This window comes from Antrostomus carolinensis, unplaced genomic scaffold (genome assembly GCF_000700745.2).
Source record: "Antrostomus carolinensis isolate BGI_N321 unplaced genomic scaffold, ASM70074v2 scaffold2580, whole genome shotgun sequence".
NCBI classification, from domain to species: Eukaryota; Metazoa; Chordata; class Aves; order Caprimulgiformes; family Caprimulgidae; genus Antrostomus; species Antrostomus carolinensis.
In genome coordinates, this window is record NW_010290333.1 from 1 (window position 1) to 19,846 (window position 19,846).

General features: G+C 39.3%; 1 protein-coding gene across 1 annotated transcript; it reads left to right on the plus strand.

Annotated features, from left to right (window-relative positions):
• Positions 1-10,256: 10,256 nt before the first annotated feature.
• LOC104520032 (programmed cell death 1 ligand 2) lies at positions 10,257-17,852 on the plus strand. The gene is made up of 6 exons (XM_029086140.1): positions 10,257-10,311; positions 11,970-12,332; positions 13,396-13,680; positions 14,251-14,391; positions 15,328-15,369; positions 17,770-17,852. Exons 1-6 carry the CDS (start codon positions 10,257-10,259, stop codon positions 17,850-17,852), a joined length of 969 nt encoding a protein of 322 aa, XP_028941973.1.
• The last annotated feature ends 1,994 nt before the right edge of the window (positions 17,853-19,846 follow it).

Consider the following 19,846-nt stretch of genomic DNA (forward strand, 5'->3'; position numbering starts at 1 on the left):
GCTCCGTGATCTTGCCTGGCACTGAGGTGAGCATGCTGACATATCGTTCCATATCAGCACATAAATAATTCCTCTTCCAGACAAGCTGTTCATTTTCTGCTTCCTCTTTGAGACTGCAACAAGTGTTTGCATATGAAAGTGAAAGTGAAAAGTCTACTCTTTTTAGTTGTTATCAGCCTTTGCAAGACAGTGCCATTAGTGCATATGTAGTATCATGGAACCAAAGTTGATGTCTTTATCAAACTCCACTGGACAGCAGCAACTGTTACCCTTATCTTTTCCCAGCAGGAGAAAAGATAAGTTACTGTCGATGGTGCTGTGTATCAGGTGAATAAGATAATGAAATGAGGGGATATGAACATATTTTTAAATTCTGTAGCTGAACCCTACCATCCAAAATGCCAGTGCTTGAATTCCTGTGTGGTTGCTAGGAAGCTTGAAATTTTGCTACTTCATTAGAAAGCGGGATGTGGGGTGGATAACAGATGATGTGAAAAGACCTGTCCTCTCTAAACAAGCTCTACTTTATATTTCACTGATGTCCAAACCACAATTTGTATAATGTAATTTTAGTAATTTTACAAATCAGGCTTTTAGGATAAACTATGTCTCTCAGCTTAATTTTTATGAATACAGGGAAACAGACCCAGATGCTTATCCTCCAATGCCATGAGTTGTTCCAGCACAATTACTTTCCACTCAGAGTAGCAAAGGGAGAATACACACTTAACTGAAAGTGCAACACATTTAGGTTAAGAGAACTAGCTGAGAGGAGATCCTTCCTGATCATAACATTAAAAATGTAGTTAAACACCTTATTTGTAATAATCTTTTTTCCTTCAGTTAACAATTTTTGCATGCTACTTCAGTGTTTCTGGATATCTGGAAAAATGAAATCCATCAGGAAGCTAGAAGAGACAGCCTCAGTAAGCCTCATTTTGCTTCACAATGGCCAAGCATTGTTAGGTCCCCTAAAGTGCTCAGAAAAGGCTTGTTCATGTGCACAATCTAAATTGGCTTATTGGTTTTTGAGTTCAGGACTTACTCATTTGAAAAATGTAATTATGAACCAGTCTGGTGGCTTGTTTTGTGATGAGGCATTTAATTTTGTAGAATATGAATACTAATAATAATTATGTTAAAGAATAACTAATAATAAGAAAAAATAGAATCATTGCTATTGACCTGCAGGGCTTTTCATGGAGCAGTATGCAGGATGTGTATCTGTTTTCCCTATTGTCCAAAAAAGTATCTTTAATACCCTTTAATGACATGTACCAGTGGGTCATCATCCAAGCATGAGTTAACCAGCAAAATGGCAGAGATGTTAACAGTGGAACTTCTGCTTTTGCAGATGTTAACAGCAGGAGTTAAGGTTTTGCAGCATCTTCTCCCCAGTTCCCTCTCTCCCTCTCTATATTTCTCTGGTCCTACAATCTAGGTGATTGTCCCAGCCAAGTCACTGTCAGGTACTACCGCGTTCATGAGATGCCCAAGGCAGGTCACTGACACTTGGTCAATTGCACTGAGCTTTCTGTCTCCCTGTCCCACAACAGGACACATGAAGAAAACCTGTTGTAGCCAGAGCTGGCTCAGAATGAGTGGAAAATTGTGACTGAGAAGAAACTTTGGGCTACATTTTCTGCCGGGTGGGAAGAGAAAAAGGAACACTTCTGTTTTCCTTCCAGAAGTCTCAATACCTGCAGGGAAATTAGATGCCTAGATGCAGGGGAGGTAGAGATTCCTCAGTAAACAAGTGAGGAAGTTGTGGATGGGGTAGGCAAGCAAAGTGCTAATCAGAAGAGAAGAAACACAGGAAGCAACAAAACAAGGCTTCCCTGGGGACTTTATGCAGGTAGATGGTCTCCCTTGATAGTAAGCTGGTATTCTGCAAAGGCATTTGTCCAGCTGGGACATCATCTGCTACAGTGTCTCTGGCAGAGGGTTATCTCCTGCATTTCCCACCTCAAAACACCTATGGGCTCTGCACGACTTGCACATCATTCATATTTTTCTGCCTTTTTCTTTATTTTACCATTAATAAATGCTTTTAAAATGTTATTAATTGCAAGGTGTGTTTGCATAAATACTTCTCCCTAAATAGGCTATTTGTCTAGACTATTTGTAGAGATTCACAGCCTTGCTGGACAGCAGTGTTTGACTAGCCTCATTGTGTTTTGTTTTGTTTTGTTTTGTTTTTTAAATAATACGGACCTATATGAAAATTATCTGTAAATGTGTTCTGCAAATGTTAGGCAATCTCTCAAGGAACTCTTGTAAAATTAATCTGATGAAAATTAAGAAAAACTAGCTGGATAGTTTCATGAATGCAGAATAGTCCTAGTAAATGCAAGTTCAGATGCCAAGGCTGTATACTGCTCTAAATGGATATAAATCATCAAAAAACTATGGGTGCAATTAAAAGCAGAATTTGAGCACATAACTTTTACAGAATGCTTTGAATAAACTTGTTTGGATGCGTGTGCTCAGCAATACAGAGCGCTGAAGTCAGAGCACATTCGGCATGAAACATCAAAATGAAACTGGAACTGCTCACAAATTCTTAAGAAACTTGGTGGTTTCCTTTTAACACAGTCACTTGTTTTGTAACATAAAGCCTGAATACGATCAGCTTATAAGCTGTGCTATCTGTGCGTGTTTTAAACTGATCATGAGAGCTGGATAGTTGCTGCTATTGTGCAAAAAGGATCTTAGCTGTTGTATGAACCTGATTCTTCCAATGACTGCATAACAATCTGATGTGAGTATAATGCTGCTAAAATGCAAGTCAGTATTTACTGTATTTCTGGCTGATGGATTGCAGATTTTTTTTCCTACATTCTTAAGATTTGCTTAAATTAAATTTATTTTTAAATAATGTGTAGGGATAGGGAGTAGACTCTGATTCTGAACCAGGGATTGGATAAATCACAGATCCTATAAAACAGGTCCACATAACTTCAAATACTGGTGAATAAAGAGTTTTAGAAGCTGAACCTGTCTCGCAACTCAATCTTCTGTCATAGATGAAGGCTGAACAGTAGTGCTAGCAAGCCTTTTCAGCTTATGCATGGGACTTTTGCTGTTTGTAAATCTTTCATTCTGAATTTCAGGGAAGAGTAGTAAGGAATAAAAATCTGTATATATTTGTATCTATATATTACTGCTTACTTTCTTTTGGTTGTTATTAAACCCCTATTGCAGATGGTAAGTTGTTTTGATTGTGCAGCAAGTCTGGGGACTTTCACCTTCTGCATTCCCAGGACGAGCACAGGCTAGGAAGAGGAGAATTTCTTGTGCTTCTATGAAAAGTCTTTCTTTCTGTAGAAGGTGGAAACACAAAAGAAAATTTGCAGCTTATCATAACAAAGTGTTAGCCTGTATTGTTCAGTGCTGCTGCTAAAAGCTGAAAGGTGTGTGTTCTCTAGAATACCCAGCTGCATTTTAGATGTAGAAGATAGTCTCTTTTCCAACAAAATGAGCATAAAGTTCAGTTTCATGTAGGAAGATCTGCATTACTTCAAAACAAACTAGTTTAGGCACGAGAAGCAATACGGTCACATTAGAGTGGTATTGCTCTGATGCTTTTTTTCAGGCCAAAAGGTGCTGTGTTAACGCAGCTTGATAGCTTCTGGTATTCAGATGAGTTATCTTTCTGGGCATTGCACTGTGCTTTGTGCAGTACAGTACAAAAATACAAAGGCTGTAGAAGGAGAGGGAAAAGGAGAAGGAAAAGAGTGATCTGAGCTGATCTCTGTAACGCTATAGAGTATGTCAGTGGCAGAACAAAAATGTTGAATGTAGGAATGAACAAATCAATAGCAAGATTGCTGTTTCAAATCTCTTAGGATTCCTCACCAGTCTTTCAGATCACTTGCAATACCTTGTTTGGTAAAGTACACTTACAGTTCATGTGGAGGTGGACATAGGCTACCTGGCCAGCCTGGTGATGTTACTGTCCTCCTCCCAGATCCCAGCTGTGGGGTGCAATGTCCCCTGCTTACTTCCAGGAACTTTGGAAGAACACCTGTGTTATACCTACTAAAACTGAGCATGATCACATCACAAGTTCTGTCAGTGTGCTAACTTGTTCTGCAGGGAAATACAATACAAAGATCTGTCTACAATACTTACTTAACTTTAAAAGGACCAAGTACCGTTTCCTTAGTCCTTTAATCCTTTAATCTTTCAAACTGAAGTCAGAATAATTATTGTGAACTTCTGCCCTTTGCTGGGTGAAAGACTGACTGGATGCCTGTGCCCAAAGGCTTATGGTAAATGGAGTTAAATCTAGTTGGCGGCCAGTCACAAGTGGTGCTGCCCAGGGCTCAGTTTTGGGGCCGGTTGATTTAATATCTTTATTAATGATCTGGATGAGGAAATTGAGTGTACCCTCAGTAAGTTTGCAGATGACACTGAGTTGGGTGGGCATGTTGATCTGCTTGAGGGTAGGAAGGCTCTACAGAGGGACCTGGACAAGTTGGATCAATGACCCGAGGCCAATTGTATGAGGTTCAACAAGGCCAAGTGCTGGGTCCTGCACTTGGGTCACAACAACCCCATGCAACACTACAGGCTTGGGGAGGAGTGGCTGGAGAGCTGCCCAGCAGAAAAGGACCTGGGGGTGTTGGTCAACAACTGGCTGAATATGAGCCAGCAGTGTGCCCAGGTGGCCAAGAAGGCCAGTGGCATCCTGGCTTGTGTTAGAAATAGTGTGGCTGGCAGGACTGGGGAAGTGATTGTCCCCTGTACTCAGCACTGGTGAGGCCGCACCTTGAGTCCTGTGTCCAGTGTTGGGCCCCTCACTACAAGAAAGACACGGAGGTGCTGGAGCATGTCCAGAGAAGGACAATGAAGCTGGTGAAGGGTTTGGAGCACAAAGCTTATTGGGAGAGGCTGAGAGAACTGGGGTTGTTTAATCTGGAGAAAAGGAGGCCCAGGAGAGACCTTATCACTCTCTACAAGAGCTCCCTGAAAGGAGCTTTTATCAAGGTGGCTGTTTGTCTCTTCTCCCAAGTAACAAGTGACAGGACAAGACGAACTGTCCTCAGGTTGTGCCAGGGGAGGTTTACATTGGATAGTAGGAAAAATTTCTTCACTGAAGGGGTAGTCAAGCATTAGAACAGGCCGGTCAAGGAAGTGGTTGAGTCACCATCCCTGGAGGTATTTAAAAGGCATGTAGATGTGGTGCTTAGGGACATGGTTTAGTGGTGGACGTGGCAGTGTTAGCTTTGCATTTAGATTCGACAATCTTAAAAGCCTTTTCCAACCTAAACGATTATATGATTCTATGACTCTGTGATTCTCTGTATATTTGACTTCTGCTTTAATTCTGGAGAAGAGGCAGTGTGCTTGGAAGCTTGTTTAGATTTCCAACAGTTGTGATTATTCTAGTGGAAGTTAGGCCCTTGGTCTACAAATCTCATCTTACTGTGGTGGTTTGTGTGGATTCACCCTTTTTGCTTGCAGCCAAACACAGCCTGCTCTCTCACCCTCCCCTCACCCAGGGAGTAGGGGAGAGAACTGGAAGGAAAAGGGCAAGGAAACTCACAGGTTGAGATAAAAACTTTTTATTAATTAAAAGAAAATTATAATGATAACAATAGTGATAACAGAATATACAAATGAGTGATGCACAGAGCAATTCCTCACCACCCACTGACCAACCGATGCCCAGCCTGTGCCAGCCAGCGCTGGAAGGGTGAACCTAAGCGATCCCCGAGAGAATACCCCCGTCTTCCGGTCAGCCCTGGTTAATATACTGACATGATGTGATATGATATGGAATATTTCATTGGCACATCCAAATGCCAGTTTGGGGTTTTGCTGTTCACTGTGCTTCTCCCTCCCAGTCCTAATGCAGCTGTGAAGCAGCCAAACACGGTGGCCTTGAGCTCCAGCAGCAACTAATAACATCAGTACTGTTATCAACGTTCTTCTCATAACAAGTCTTACACTGAAACCAAAACACAGCTCTTCTAACTACTAAGAAGAAAAGTAACTCTATCCTTGCAAAACCAGGACACTTGTTTACTACTGCTAAGTGTCATTATGTAAATGCTAAACATGTTTACTGTTCTTAATCATCCATTCACTGGAATACAAATATTTCAATAGCTGAAATGGTGTTTCCAGGAAAGGGTTATGCATGATTTGTTAGACTATAAGGTACCTGAATCAGTGACTGTGCCTCTGGTTTTGTTCATTTAGTCGACAGTATAAAGAAGATTCACCCTGCACAGGAACCTTTGTTATTCTTGTGTTGGCAGCAATCATAGAATAATAGAATGGTTTGGGTTGGAAGGGACCCTTAAAGGTCAATTAGTCCAAACCCCCTGCAATGATCAGGGACAAGCGTAGCAACGCTACTAATCAGAAGTGGTGCCAGAGGGTCTTGTACTAAGGTCTTATACTCAGGTGCTCCTTTCACCTAAGAAATGCACTATGATCTTTCTAATACATGGATGAAAGGAATAGAATTGAATTCACAGTTCACATTATTTGGATGTGGGTTTCGATCTTTGTTATGAAGGAGTAGATTGCAAAATATTCTGTGATTTCCATGTTCCTCTGCTTACAAAGCTGTTGCAAATGCTTCAGTATTTTCCACATTGTGAGAGTCATCACTAACTGAGGTCAAATCAGTCCTAAAGCTTGTGACCAGATTGGTGCCAACCTCCCTCATCAATTCACTGTGGTTCACAACCTCAGTCTGTGTTCCCTGAAAATAGGATCCAGTAGGCATAATGATAAACACATGCCAAAGAGATCTATACAAAGCACAGCTACTTAAAAGAAGTATCCCAGCTTTTGCACAAGATCTCCATGGCTTAAGCATATGGCCGAGTTTGATGTTCCCCTTTTGCCGCCACTTTTACCTCCTGAGATTAGCCTTATAACATACAACTCTGTTAGGACAAGCAGCTCTTCGCTCTGTCTGTAGAACTGAATGAAGTCTATACTTTATGTTGAAAACTGAATAATAGGTTGAAAACAATATTGTGGCCTAGAGCATACGGCTTGTGCAGTTTGAAATGGGAACGCCAAGCCTAAATTTTTTGAAGGAACAAGAAACATCTTTCTCTTTCTTTACCAGGAGAATTTTGGGCAACTGCTTGAGATTTTATGTGAAGTGGTGTATTCCATTGGCCAGAAATTACTTTTTTTTTGGTAATGAGTGTTACAATCTCTGTGTGTGTGTGTGAGCTGGGGCCAGGACTAATGTCACAGACATAATCAACTGAATCTAAGGAGGAAAACAGTGTCATTTTGTTCTTTAAATTTTAGCAATTTATTATCATTGCCCTCTGGATTTCACTCAGCATTCGCTAAGAAAACTTACCAGAATATGTTCCTTTTGGACCAGAGTCAAGTATGGGTTTCAACTTAGTGCTTTCAGTAAAATAAACAAGATGCATAAAAAGATAAGACTATATTCCTCCCTTTTCCTATTCATATTGTCACGCCTCTGTTTTCATTGTTCCCATTCAAGTTTTTAGTCTTGGCATCTACACATTCATTGGAACTACTACAACTCATAAAAAGCCATTATGGTTTTTAGGTCTCTGATGCTATAGTTTTCATCACCTGAACCCTCAAAGGTTTATTCAGCTTCATTTTCATAATCACGCAGGACTGTGTAAAAACTTTCTTTTTCTTCTGCAGGTTGGTCTGGGAAATTCATTTACTGACAGGATCTGAACTGCTGTTGAAATGTCATGCCACTTCCTCCTGTTCTCGGATGAGGATTTTAATTTCTGACTTTACTGCCAGCACTAAGGGCTGATTTCTATGGTGCAGTGTTCCTTTTTTATATCCCTATGAAGCTGTAATAGACAGATGATGAATACACATTAGAAAAGGCCTTTTGACTAAAGGAAAAAAAGACGGTGATGTGCATGAACTTGTTAGGACTGTTGTGTACAAGGACTACTGCATAGCAGGGCATGGCATATGTTTTACAAAAGATAGGAAAAAAGTGAGGGCTCTTGTGTAACAGCACAAATGGTTGGTACTGCAAGCTCAGAAGAAATCAACTTCCAGATGCTGGTGCAGACCTTCTTTATGGAAATGTGCCAGGATGCCTGACAGAGCCACATGATTAAGTTGCATGGGTGGATTGCACTGAGGTTGCGCAACAGGTTCATGCCCACTAGTAAGATCATGTAAATAAAGAAGGATGGCTTCTAATACAGATCCTTGCTAATAGATCCTTGATACTTCTCATGCAGATACTTGCTGATCCCCACAAGCATTCCATGACTCTGCTTTCAGTATCACAAGCAAAAATGTTTCCCTGTTTGGGTTCTTGTACTTTTTTATAGTATGTGTCATGTTCTTCTCACACTAATCCATCTGGCCAGGCAAGGTTCACTCTTATTTATATTTAATAATTAAGATTGCTCTCTGCTAGTGCTTTGATTATGTATCCCCTTGGTTTTGTTCTATCCTTTTACTCTCAGTAATATGCGTATTTTAAAAAGTCCTATTCCCTACGTTATATGCTCTGCATTCTCAACATACCCCGAGCTATAAAAAGAGAACATATCACCTCAAATGTCCCACATTAGGATAATCCAGGGATCTAAACATTGATGTGAAACACTGTTCCATTCTCTGTTCAGTTCTTCCCTCTATGTCCACCTGCTTCTACATAGGCTGTATGGAGAAGTGAGCACAGCAGGAGATTAAGGGCAGTAAATTTCTTCGTAGTATTAACTGTGAAACACTGGTGCCTACATAATGAATGAAATTTAACCTGGTTAGCAGAGTAGGGCAGTACAAGATCTTTCTTTCTGCATCCAATAAACAGATATATTGATGCTGATATTGTTTATTAGCTCCTTTCACATACAGCTAAAATAACTACAGTTTATCACACATTAAGTAGTGGCATCTCAATTGGTCCTCTGTTAGAGGTAATTAGCTTTCATTTACATGTAATAAGTCTGCTTACTGTAGTTTGCATATCCACCTTTATGGTAACACAAGGTCACATAAAGGTAACATAAAGGTCACCTTTAGCTGTGACATCAAAAGATTAACATCTAAATTTCCAGGAAAAATCCTCTAATTTTGGCTGCTAACTTTGATAAAGCTTGAGCCTGACTTTCTGAGGTACTGAGAGTTCAAAGGTAGAGGCAATCAGAAAAATGCAGCACCTGAGAAAATCAGAGCCAGAATGTTTCAAGCTGAGCCACAAATGAATGGGGAAGTAAAATTAAAAAGCCTCTCCAGTTAAGTCTAGCTCTGGGGAAGTCTAAAATTGCTCCTTCTCTTCTTTACTTCCTTATGCTTATTTCTGGATCTACTTCACCAACTTTTCAGATTATATTATATGTTAGCATGTTATATTAAAAGTAATTATTTCTTGTTGTCTGTTGTGTCATTAGTTTTGTTATAAAATGTTACATTTTGTTATAAATTATTATTATTATTTTTTTTAGATATGTTGATCTGTATACAAAAGTACAAACAATAGTTTGCTTGTTACTGGAACAGGAAGATACTCATTCTAAAACTGGACTTTCTCTTTTTGCATTATTTCAGGGCTGTTGGTTTACCGTCAGTAATACAAAGTACGTCAGGCACTGCCACATGCAAAGTTAAAGAATTAGCAGGACTGAGTCTTAAAATCTAATCCATTCTGAAGCAAACTTTAATTTACCTATCCCAAGATTTCCAGTATTTTACCCTGAGTTCAAAATACCCGCTGGCCTTGAGGTTAAAGAACTTGGAAAATAAGTATCATCAAAAAAGTATGCAAAGCAGAGTTGAAATAAAATCAGGGTTAACAATCTTGTAAACTAGAAAGGTGTTAGTGCAGGCAGTTAAAAAAAATCTGCTTGTGCATGTTTATGAAGCTCTCCTGCATGTGAGAAGCCAACTGCAATTGATTTTTATTATTCACAGATAGAGTTTCAGTGTGAAGTTGTTGTAACAGCTCTGCCCTGTCAGACTGTCTAAGATTGCCTGAAAGCTACAGATCCTGAAAGCCTCACAGGTGAAGTTGTGGAAGTATTTTTTTCCTTTCATTGCCACAGGTCAGCAGTTCATGTACCATGTGTGTGCACTGGTTGTTTTAATCAGGATTTTACCCATTTCTACTGATAGTCCAGTGGGTTTTCTTATTTTTGCTGATTTTTAGGTGCAATGAGGTTTCAAGACTAGCATGGCTTCAATCCGTCTCAGCAGGAGAAGGTAGTTTTTGCAAATTCTGATGCAATTCTACTTTTGTTGCAGATCCACCTGAAAAAATGTTCCAGATCCTCACAATGCTGTTGCTGGAAACACAGCTCTGTGTGGTTTCAGGTGAGAGAGAAACTTTCAATTCCACCAGCAGAACCAATGCAGCAAGTACCACTGCGCCCTCGGTGCATGGGCTTCAGCACCTCCAATGATATGGTATGAATAGCCAGTGATGTCTGGAGCCTCTGCTTTGCAGCACCTTACAGAAGGCATTGTGCACTAAATGAGCGTAGCACAGATGTCCATCACTTTCCACGATCAGTCTTCTTTAAAGCACAGCATATTGAAAACTGAGGCTTCCAGCATTTGCAGGCGCTATGAGAGGGAGGATGACCAAAGCAACCTAAGCCAATTGTAAATTAGAACAACCTCAGGGTGAGGCAGAGTGATGTAAAACCTTGTGTATTTCCCTGTCCGTGCCTCTAGCAGGAACAGCTTGGCTAAAACCCAGAAGGGGCTTGGCACTTTTTCATATTGCTTTCCCTTTGTACGGTTGTATTAAAGTGAATAAACAAACACTGCTAAGAGGAATTGAAACTTTCCCTATATGTATTTCACAAATGCACAAAATAAAACAATGCATAAACAGTTGCATGAACATCTCTTTTGAATGTCATTATCAATATTTCCAAGTGCTTCTGAATTAAATCTACCAATATATGGTATCCAATATAGAAAGTAGTAACAAGGTATATTGAATGATGTATCATAAATAACTCTGCTTAATCAAGACAATTTAAAATGGTAAACTGTTCATAACAATATGAATTTCAGATCCGGTGGATGGCTAAGAAGTTTATTTTTATATACTTTCTGTAATATTCTTGCACATATCTGAGAAGATGCATGGGATCACAGAATCACAGAATGTTAGGGATTGGAAGGGACCTTGAAAGATCATTTAGTCCAACCCCCCCTGACAGAGCAGGAACACCTACAAGAGGTCACACAGGAAGGTGTCCAGGCAGGTTTTGAACGTTTCCAGAGAAGGAGACTCCACAACCTCCCTGGTCAGCCTGTTCCAGTGTCTTTTCACTCTCACTGTGAAAAAGTTTTTCCTTATGTTTACATAGAACCTTCTATGCTCCAGCTCACACCCATTGCCCCTTGTCCTACCATTGGACGTCTCTGAGAAGAGCCTGGCTCCATCCTCCTGACATTCTCCCTTTACGTATTTATAAACATTAATGAGGTCAAATGATAGTCACATGGTCCCAGGCTTGTGGAAGTCTGCAATTGCCGCACAGCAATTCTTTCAAGCTACATATGCTTATCCAGTGCAACTCAATTTGTTTCAAAGGAGTTACTCTGGATTTTCTCTTTTAAAGTGATAATGACATTAGATTTCCCATTTACTATTTCCACAACTGTTGCTTTTACTAGGATCCTAGGACATATAAGTTACAATCATAGTTTCATAAAGTGCTCCGGGTGTCATCACTGACTCAGCCTTAAGTTATTTCTAAAAGGTGAAAAAAACCCCTTGTTCATTTTGTCCTTGTCTTTCAGACTCTGTAGTCAATACAGAATATCAATGATTTGCTATAAATACTACTAACATGGCAAAAATGTTAGTGTGTATAGAGACAAAAAATGCTTAAAATTTTTAGTCAAACCAGTAACCATATGCCTGACTACATGACATCTTTTTGCCCAAGTTTAAAGAAAATTGGAACATATTTTAATACAACAAATGAAACTGTGTTCTTTTCCTGCCGTAGCTTTATTTACAGTTGAAGTTCCTCAACAGCTATACGTTGTGGAGTATGGGAGCAACGTGACCATGGAATGCAGATTCCCTGTGAATGGCTCATTAGACCTACGACTCCTGACAGTTGTTTGGGAGCAAAAAAGGCAGGGCCAGTCTAAATCAAAAGAGGTGTACACACTCCGCAATGGGAAAGCATTCCCTCCATCCCAACATCATGACTACATAGGAAGAGCAGCACTTCTGCACAGTGAACTGAAATGGGGACGAGCTATCCTTCAGATCACCAGTGTGAAGATTACAGATGCGGGATCATACCTTTGTCTCATTTACTACCAGGGCGTGGACTACAAGTACATTACTTTGGAAGTAAAAGGTTAGTGGCTGAATTGAATTAAATACATAATCATTGAGATGTCTCTACTAAATTCCTACAGGCTTGTAGACATTGATTACTTTTGAGACATTTGTTGCTAATTCTCTCACTAAGACCCTCTTCTCAGTGTCCAGGTGAACTAAGCAGTTGTCTTAGTGCCAGCTAGTCTTCAGTTCAATGGCCAGCTCAACTTCTCTAGGAGCAGCCTGTGCCAGAGAGGGAGAGTGACTGCTCCTCCTCTGTCCTTCATCCCTCCTCCTTCTTCTCACACCCTCTTCTTCAGTGCCCCTCTACCTCTCCTTTGACCCCCTGCCCTGTGGGGCCATCTCTGGCTGTTCCCAAAAGTTTCCCAGGGGTACTATAGTTTACTTGTGAGACCTGCTGCAACTACCCGAGTGTCTGGGAATTCCCCAAGTGACTGCAGCTCCCAGAACAAGGACATGTGTTTTACGGGGTTTGTCAAAGCCAGATGGACATTAGTAATAAAGGTGCATATTACTGGATAGCGTGATAGACCAGTCCTTTGAAAGGCCTCTGGTGTTTCCCACTAACTGCAGTATGTCTGTGTGATACAAGGCAGCATTCATTTCGCACCTACGCATTTAAATAATGAGCTTTGTCAAATGCAAAAGTGGATGCAGCCTTTCTTAAGACCCACATTGGTTCCTCTGAACTGTCCTTACAGAAATTCTAAGTTCATTTTGTTTTAATATCACACTTGTTTACAAGCTATGGTAAAACAAACATTAAAACCAACCTTTTTCTTGAAGTTGCATATTCAAAAAGTGAAAATAGAGTCCCATGAGACTTCACTTGTTTCCTCTGTATAGATAAATCGTAAGTTCAGTGCCAACTACTGCCTTGTATTAAGCAGTGGAGTATGTTCTCTCACTGTAGGTGTGAGATTGAATAACAAATATTGAATATTTCTACAAAACATCCTTCATAATTTTGATTAAGTGTACCTCAGATACAGACAAAATATGGCATTAAAGGACAGGAAGGAAAGTGAAGTGGAGAAATGACTATTGTTGAATAAAGTAATTTCCCTGTACTTACACAGCATCCTACAAGAGAATAAATACTCAAGTAATGAGAAAACCAGGTGAAGACAAGTTTATTTTTATGTGCCAGTCGGAAGGCTTTCCTCTGGCAGAGGTTTTCTGGAAAAATGAGAAGAACTTCAGTCTCAGTGGATCTGCAAATACTACCTATACGCTGATGACAGACGGCCTGTACAATGTCACCAGCATCCTGGTGTTCAAACCAAATATGAGTGAGAACTACAGCTGCATCTTCTGGAATAAAGAACTGAACGCAGAAACTTCAGCTCACATTTCCACTCTAGGTTCGTATTACCTTGAACTTAGATGAGACAGAGAGTGTTTGTTCATACATCATGCCCTGTGATCTATCACTGGAATTCTGTTCTAGAAAATGGCAATACTCTGGAAGAGAAAAAAGTCAGTGTTATTTGTGCCTTTGAAGCCTCAGCTAGGTCTCACTCCAACAAGCTAGTCTGACATTTTTCTGTATATTTTAATTTGAGGGTAGCTTTCATTATCTGGCTCCCAATACAGTGGTAATTCTTTAATCTGCATGGTAATTCTTTAATCAAGTCCTGATCTGGACTCCTAATTAATCATTCTTCAAATAGGATACAGATAAATTTCCAGAGCCCTCACTCAAATGCCATACAAATGAGAGATTTGATTCATTTTTTGTAAAGCTTTTTATATTAATAATGCAGAATAAAGTAGGCATAAAATGAGCATAAAACACTACATTGATAAATTTTAAGAATCTTTCATTCAGTCACAGCAAGATTTTGGAGAATCAGAACTGACAGTCTGACAGCTTCATAAACAATGCTTGTTTGGCAAGTTATAAATTTACTTTCTTTTCATGTTTTTGGCAGCTTTAATGGGTACACAGTATAGTGGACAAAAATCCCTGATCTTATTTATCATCCCCATGTGTGTGATGGTAGCTGTCGTTCCCTCTGCACTAATAATCCTTCAAAAGAGAAAATCATTCAAGAACAGACAACCCAAAAAAGGTACATTTTACTTTAGATAGTGTCTCTTTTAATTTTTTTTTTTCTCTTCTGTAAACAACCTTTTGAAAATGGCTCTTTTAATTTATTCTTTATTTTTCCTGTGAATAACATTTTGGAAATTTTAGTAATTCTAGGCACACTTATCTGACTTTGGTCACATTTTATTTCTAGATGAGCTGTGTTGTAAAATGAGATCTCGAATCATCTGAGTTGGGTTTTATTTTCCTTATCTTGTTACTTAAATGAGACAAGGTATAAGGAAATAGGTGTTCCTGCTCTGGCAGGAGAGTTGGACTAGATGATATTTTGAGGTCCCTTCCAATCCCCAACATTCTGTGATTCTGTGATTCTGTGTGATTCTGTGAAAGATACATTTTTTTTTTAATCTGACCAGCTACTATTCTGTAAAGAACACGAACAAGTTTTGGCTTGAGTAAGGAGGGCTGTAAAAACATAGTTTGAATGGTGCTTTTCTTCACGGCTACAAGGACATTGCAGCTACAGCATATGACACAGAACTTTTATTTTTTATTTCCATTAAGGCTGTACAACTAAAATGGTTTGCTGTACTGGACTATTAAAACTAGTGTTTCTTTCCTTGCTTGGAAGTGCAATAGTGGGAAAGTAATAAAAGCAAGTAGGCTATTATTCTAGTCTTTTCTTAGACTTTTCTTATTCTAATATAAGAATAGACTCTGGTAAATTGAGACAAATGTATGTGTTGTCATGAAATGACAGTCTTGCTATTATGGAATTCAGAATTTGGTTCAAAATTTGTAGAAGAAAAGAAATACAGAGAAGTTTATATATTTGGTATGAATTAATAATAAACTTAAATGAGCTAAAAGCTGTTTAATCTAAAAGTTTGTTGAATTGTATTATTTCTTTCAAATCTAGAAACACTTAAGCTAAAGTTGTATATATTTACTTTAACAGACAGGAAAAGAAAACTGAACCCTAACATGAAAGATGAGAACAGTAAGTCACAGGGTTTTCTATATTTATGCTTACAGCTTTTTCCTTCTTAACAGCTAAAATCTTTATAAATTTGCTACAAATAATCTGTTATGCTTTTGGCTCAGGCCACAGGTTTTTAATAACATTAATCTGGAATATTAGGTCATCCACTGATGACCTAATATTTCTCATCTCATGAGTATGCGACTTTGTGTCCAGTTCTGGGCCCTGCAGTTCAAGTGAGACAGGGAACTTCTAGAGAAAGTCCAGCTGAGGGCTACGAAGATGATTAAGGGGCTGGAGCATCTTTCTTATGAGGGAAGACTGAGAGAGCTGGGTCTATTCAGCCTGGAGAAGAGAAGACTGAGAGGGGACCTTATTAATGTTTATAAATATCTAAAGGGTGGGGGGGGTGTCAAGAGGATGGGGTCAGGATCTTTTCAGCCATGGGCAGTGACAGGACAAGGGGCAATGGGCACAAGTTGGAACACAGGAGGAACACCCCACTTAAACATGAGGAAAAACTTCTTTACAGTGAGGGTGACAGAGCACTGGAACAGGCTGCCCAGGGAGGTTGTGGAGTCTCCTTCTCTGGAGATGTTCAAAATCCACCTGGATGCTTTCCTGTGTGACCTGTTGTTGTAGGTGAACCTTCTTTAGCAGGGGGGTTGGACTAGATGAACTCCAGAGGTCCCTTCCAACCCCTACAATTCTGTGATTCTGTGACTTTCCTAGACATCCAGGAATTTTTACATTTAGGTAATGCCTAAAAAAGTATCAGCATATAACCGTCCTGCACTAAAATTGAACTGAAAATAGTACACCACCATAGACAACTATAAAGCAATATGATAAGAAAGCTTTTAAAACACCTACTTATGTAAATCAGTTTTGTTACCTATAAATAGAAGTCTGATAGGTTAATCTATTGTCAGGAGAGAGGCTGCAGCCCGTGTTAGGTACAGTGGTATTTGGTACAGCTGTAATTCCTTGGTGTCCAAGCAGATCCTAACACAGCCTATTGAGGCCAGCCCTGAGGCTGCCTAATGTGCTCCAGGAAGATGATTCTCCTCCAAGGAGCAAAACTGGAGCAAAACTGTGATGCAGCTGACCGAGTGGCCTGAAGAAACAATACATAGCAGTTTCTGGACACATAGGCAGCTTTGGGCTTTTCCAAGGACAGGATTTACTTGAGAAGCCACCTGTGTTTCTCACTGCTAAAAAAAATACAGAAGTCATCAGCTTAAAAAATAACTTCCATAGGTGAAATGAAAACTAGAGATTGGACAGAGAGGTCATGAATTCACTGATTCCCATATCACTTCAAATTGTAGTGCTTGCATCTTACCCGTATCTGTCCAATCCACTGCCATCAGTAGATATTATGTTCAAAATGACACTTTCAGAAAAAACACTTTCACCTTTCAGAAATCAGCTGCTAGTCAAAGGCTGTAGTCAAAGGCTCTTTCTTATTTTTCATGTGATGGTGTGAAACTTCAGTGGAATTATGCCACGTGCAAATGCACAAAAGCTCAAGGCAAGCAGCAATCTGGAGGACAGCGTTGGTGCATGTCTGGACATAATTCCAGTGCATGTTGTCTGAGTACAGCGTGGCTTCTTGTGGTTTTTTGTATTAATGTTGTAGAATTTTTTCTCTTTGTAGGCTCTAGCCTCCTCTATACACTTACTGAAATGAAGAAATTAAAGAGAGGTAGCTGCTTTTTGTGGTTTTGTTTTACTTCTTCATTTTCATGACCGAAAATCTTTGTGCAATATGCAGTAAGTCATATGACAAACATTTATATTTCTCAGCATCATATATTTTTAAGAAACACTGGAAAGAACCTTTTTTCCATGATGAGTAGCTAGTTGAAGCACAAAAGCCACAGATACTTTACCAGAGAGCCTTGGAAATGACCCACGTGGCCCTGCTTACAGGAACAAGGATTGTTCATGTTATCATTTTAACTTACAGCTCAAGCTGTAACAGCTCTGAAGAGTAGGACATTTGACCTCATCACTAAAGTCCTGTTTCTGCAAACTTTTATTCAGATGCACAGATTTTACTGACAAGCATTCACATGGGTGCTATCTAACTCGATTTCAGTTTTGTTATTTCATTTATATGGCTGATAGTCAATGATAGTTTTGATGTAATTGAAAATTCAGAATTTGGACCACAGATAAGACAGAGAGAGAGAGAGAGAGAGTTTTTTCCTCTGAAAAGATTGCAATAGGATGTCTTTGTAATCAATGGCAGCTTTAAGAAGCCATTGTAACTTCAGCATGGCCCAGAAAAGCTTGCATACAATGAAGGCAGGGCTTTCACTCTTTACCACTCAGTTGTTAAAATCAGGCTATTTATTTGCTTAAATTATTGCAGATTTTTAAAATAATACTATTCAATTTTCTTTCTTTAAGGAGATGATTTCAACTCTCAAACTGAGGATTTGTACTTATCAACTGTCACAACTTCAAAAGACATTGGGAGTGTGGGTCTGTGAAAACTCTACATCTCACATGCTGTAGTTTGCACTTTTTGTATCTGTTTTTGGGGACTTCAAAGGAAAATTATAGCACTTTAGCATTGGGATGAACAGTGAACTCATGGGGATTTATTGGCACTGCAGCAATGGAAAGCTATGCCTCTTCAGATACCGTATCTTGAAGTTACTGAGAATTATGCTGTCATGAAATGTGGTTTACCATTATGAAGAGGTTATCTGAGTGCCTTTGATACACTTTACTTTTGGATGTACTGTTGCTCAAGGAATTTTTCTTTAATAATTCCTCTATTAACTCTTCCAGTCTCAGGAATGGTGCTTGTATTCAAACATCTTGTGGAAATTTGAATAAAAAGTGTACATGTATGTCTAAACAGTCATCTTCTAGGTGGAGACATCATTTCATGCCCATATCTCATTGCCAAGCTTTCCAACATATTAAACTGGAAATTAGCACAAGTACCCACCAGCATGGCAGTATATGGAAGGTATTTCATATCACAAAAGCAATAAGAGGCTGAAGTTAAATCGAAGGACAGACAAAACAAAAAGCCCAACATCAACAGTAAATCAACAGTATGCCACAGAAGATAATTTTAATGCACAGTCTATGTAAAAATCCGTAAGTAAGGTAAAAAAACATGAACTGTGATGCTATGCTACATGACAGTAAGAAGTCTTACATTTGAACTGATTAGTCAACAGAATTTTCTTTAGGAGGAATTTGGAAACAAAAGTGAAAATGAAGCTCAGCCAGATTTCTCCACTGATTATTTTTAAACAGTAATTTTAAACTTTCTCAGAAGAAAAGACAAGTCTTTTCCATGACAAGCATTTACCTGTTTTACTTCTCATTACTGGAATGCCTAAAATGCCTCATACAGCTCTGAATATGCTGTGTGCTGGGTGTAGCTTCTACAGCGCCAGTTTTGAAAAAATGCCCAACATGAACCACCTTTGCATCTTAGATAATCATCAGATAGTGAAGCAAGGGCACCGGGTAGGATTTGTCATATTATTTTCAGAGCACTGGCTTTGGTGACCTGTGTGTTCTCCTAAGACAGACTAAAAAAGATTGAAGAAAGGTGTTCACATGGAAATTACTTTTGTCATTATCTTGCTCTTGGAAGAGTGTTATATGTGCTACTGATACAAAAAATATTGTATCAGTAATGTTAAGGTTTTCTTCATAGCATCTACTCTGGATTTAGATGGAAGCTGCTTCTTCAGTGTCACGTTGCAGCTATTTACTCCAGCTTGAAGCGGACCTACTGTGCTGCTTTGAGACCAGAAACACAGCATTCACACCCCCTTCTGTTTCACCAGGACAGCTGATTTTAAATAGCAGGGCTGCTGTTGATTTTATTTGTGGAAGAAAAAAAACAAATCTCTGTCATCACCTCGAGTTTAATATCTATGTATTATACCTTTAAATACTCATTTGTAGCCATTGGATTAAACTGAGACAAATCCACACTCGTCTTGCTGACATGGCAAATCAGGTAGATGCCAGAAAATCAGAGGCAGCTTCTTGAAGCATTGCTTAGCTTCAGATGCAATAGCAGATTGGGGACTGCTCTGGCTTGCACCATCTAGCAATAATTTAGGGTCAGTGCATAAGGTCAAGCAATTTCTCCCTGTGCCAGGCTTGTACTCTGCTGGGAACTATGAGGCCCTTCTGTCAGCCATGTTGGAAAATCTAACCCACTGATTTCCTGGAAGGACTTCATTTAGCATTTTTCTATTTCTTTTCTCCCCATAAAAATAAAAAGGAAGTAATTAAAACTTCATTTATGTGGATAAACATAAATAGTAAGTCACAGCCTTTGAAATTAGATTGTGGTGATTATCATTATTCCTTACTGAAATGAAAGTCATCCTGAAATTGTATTATGCTGCTGAGCAAATGTTGGCTTGGCATGGGCAGGGAAGAAGAGATGTGGGCAGCGCTTTCTGCTCACTATATTAAAATAGCAAATGCTAGCGTGCTTTCT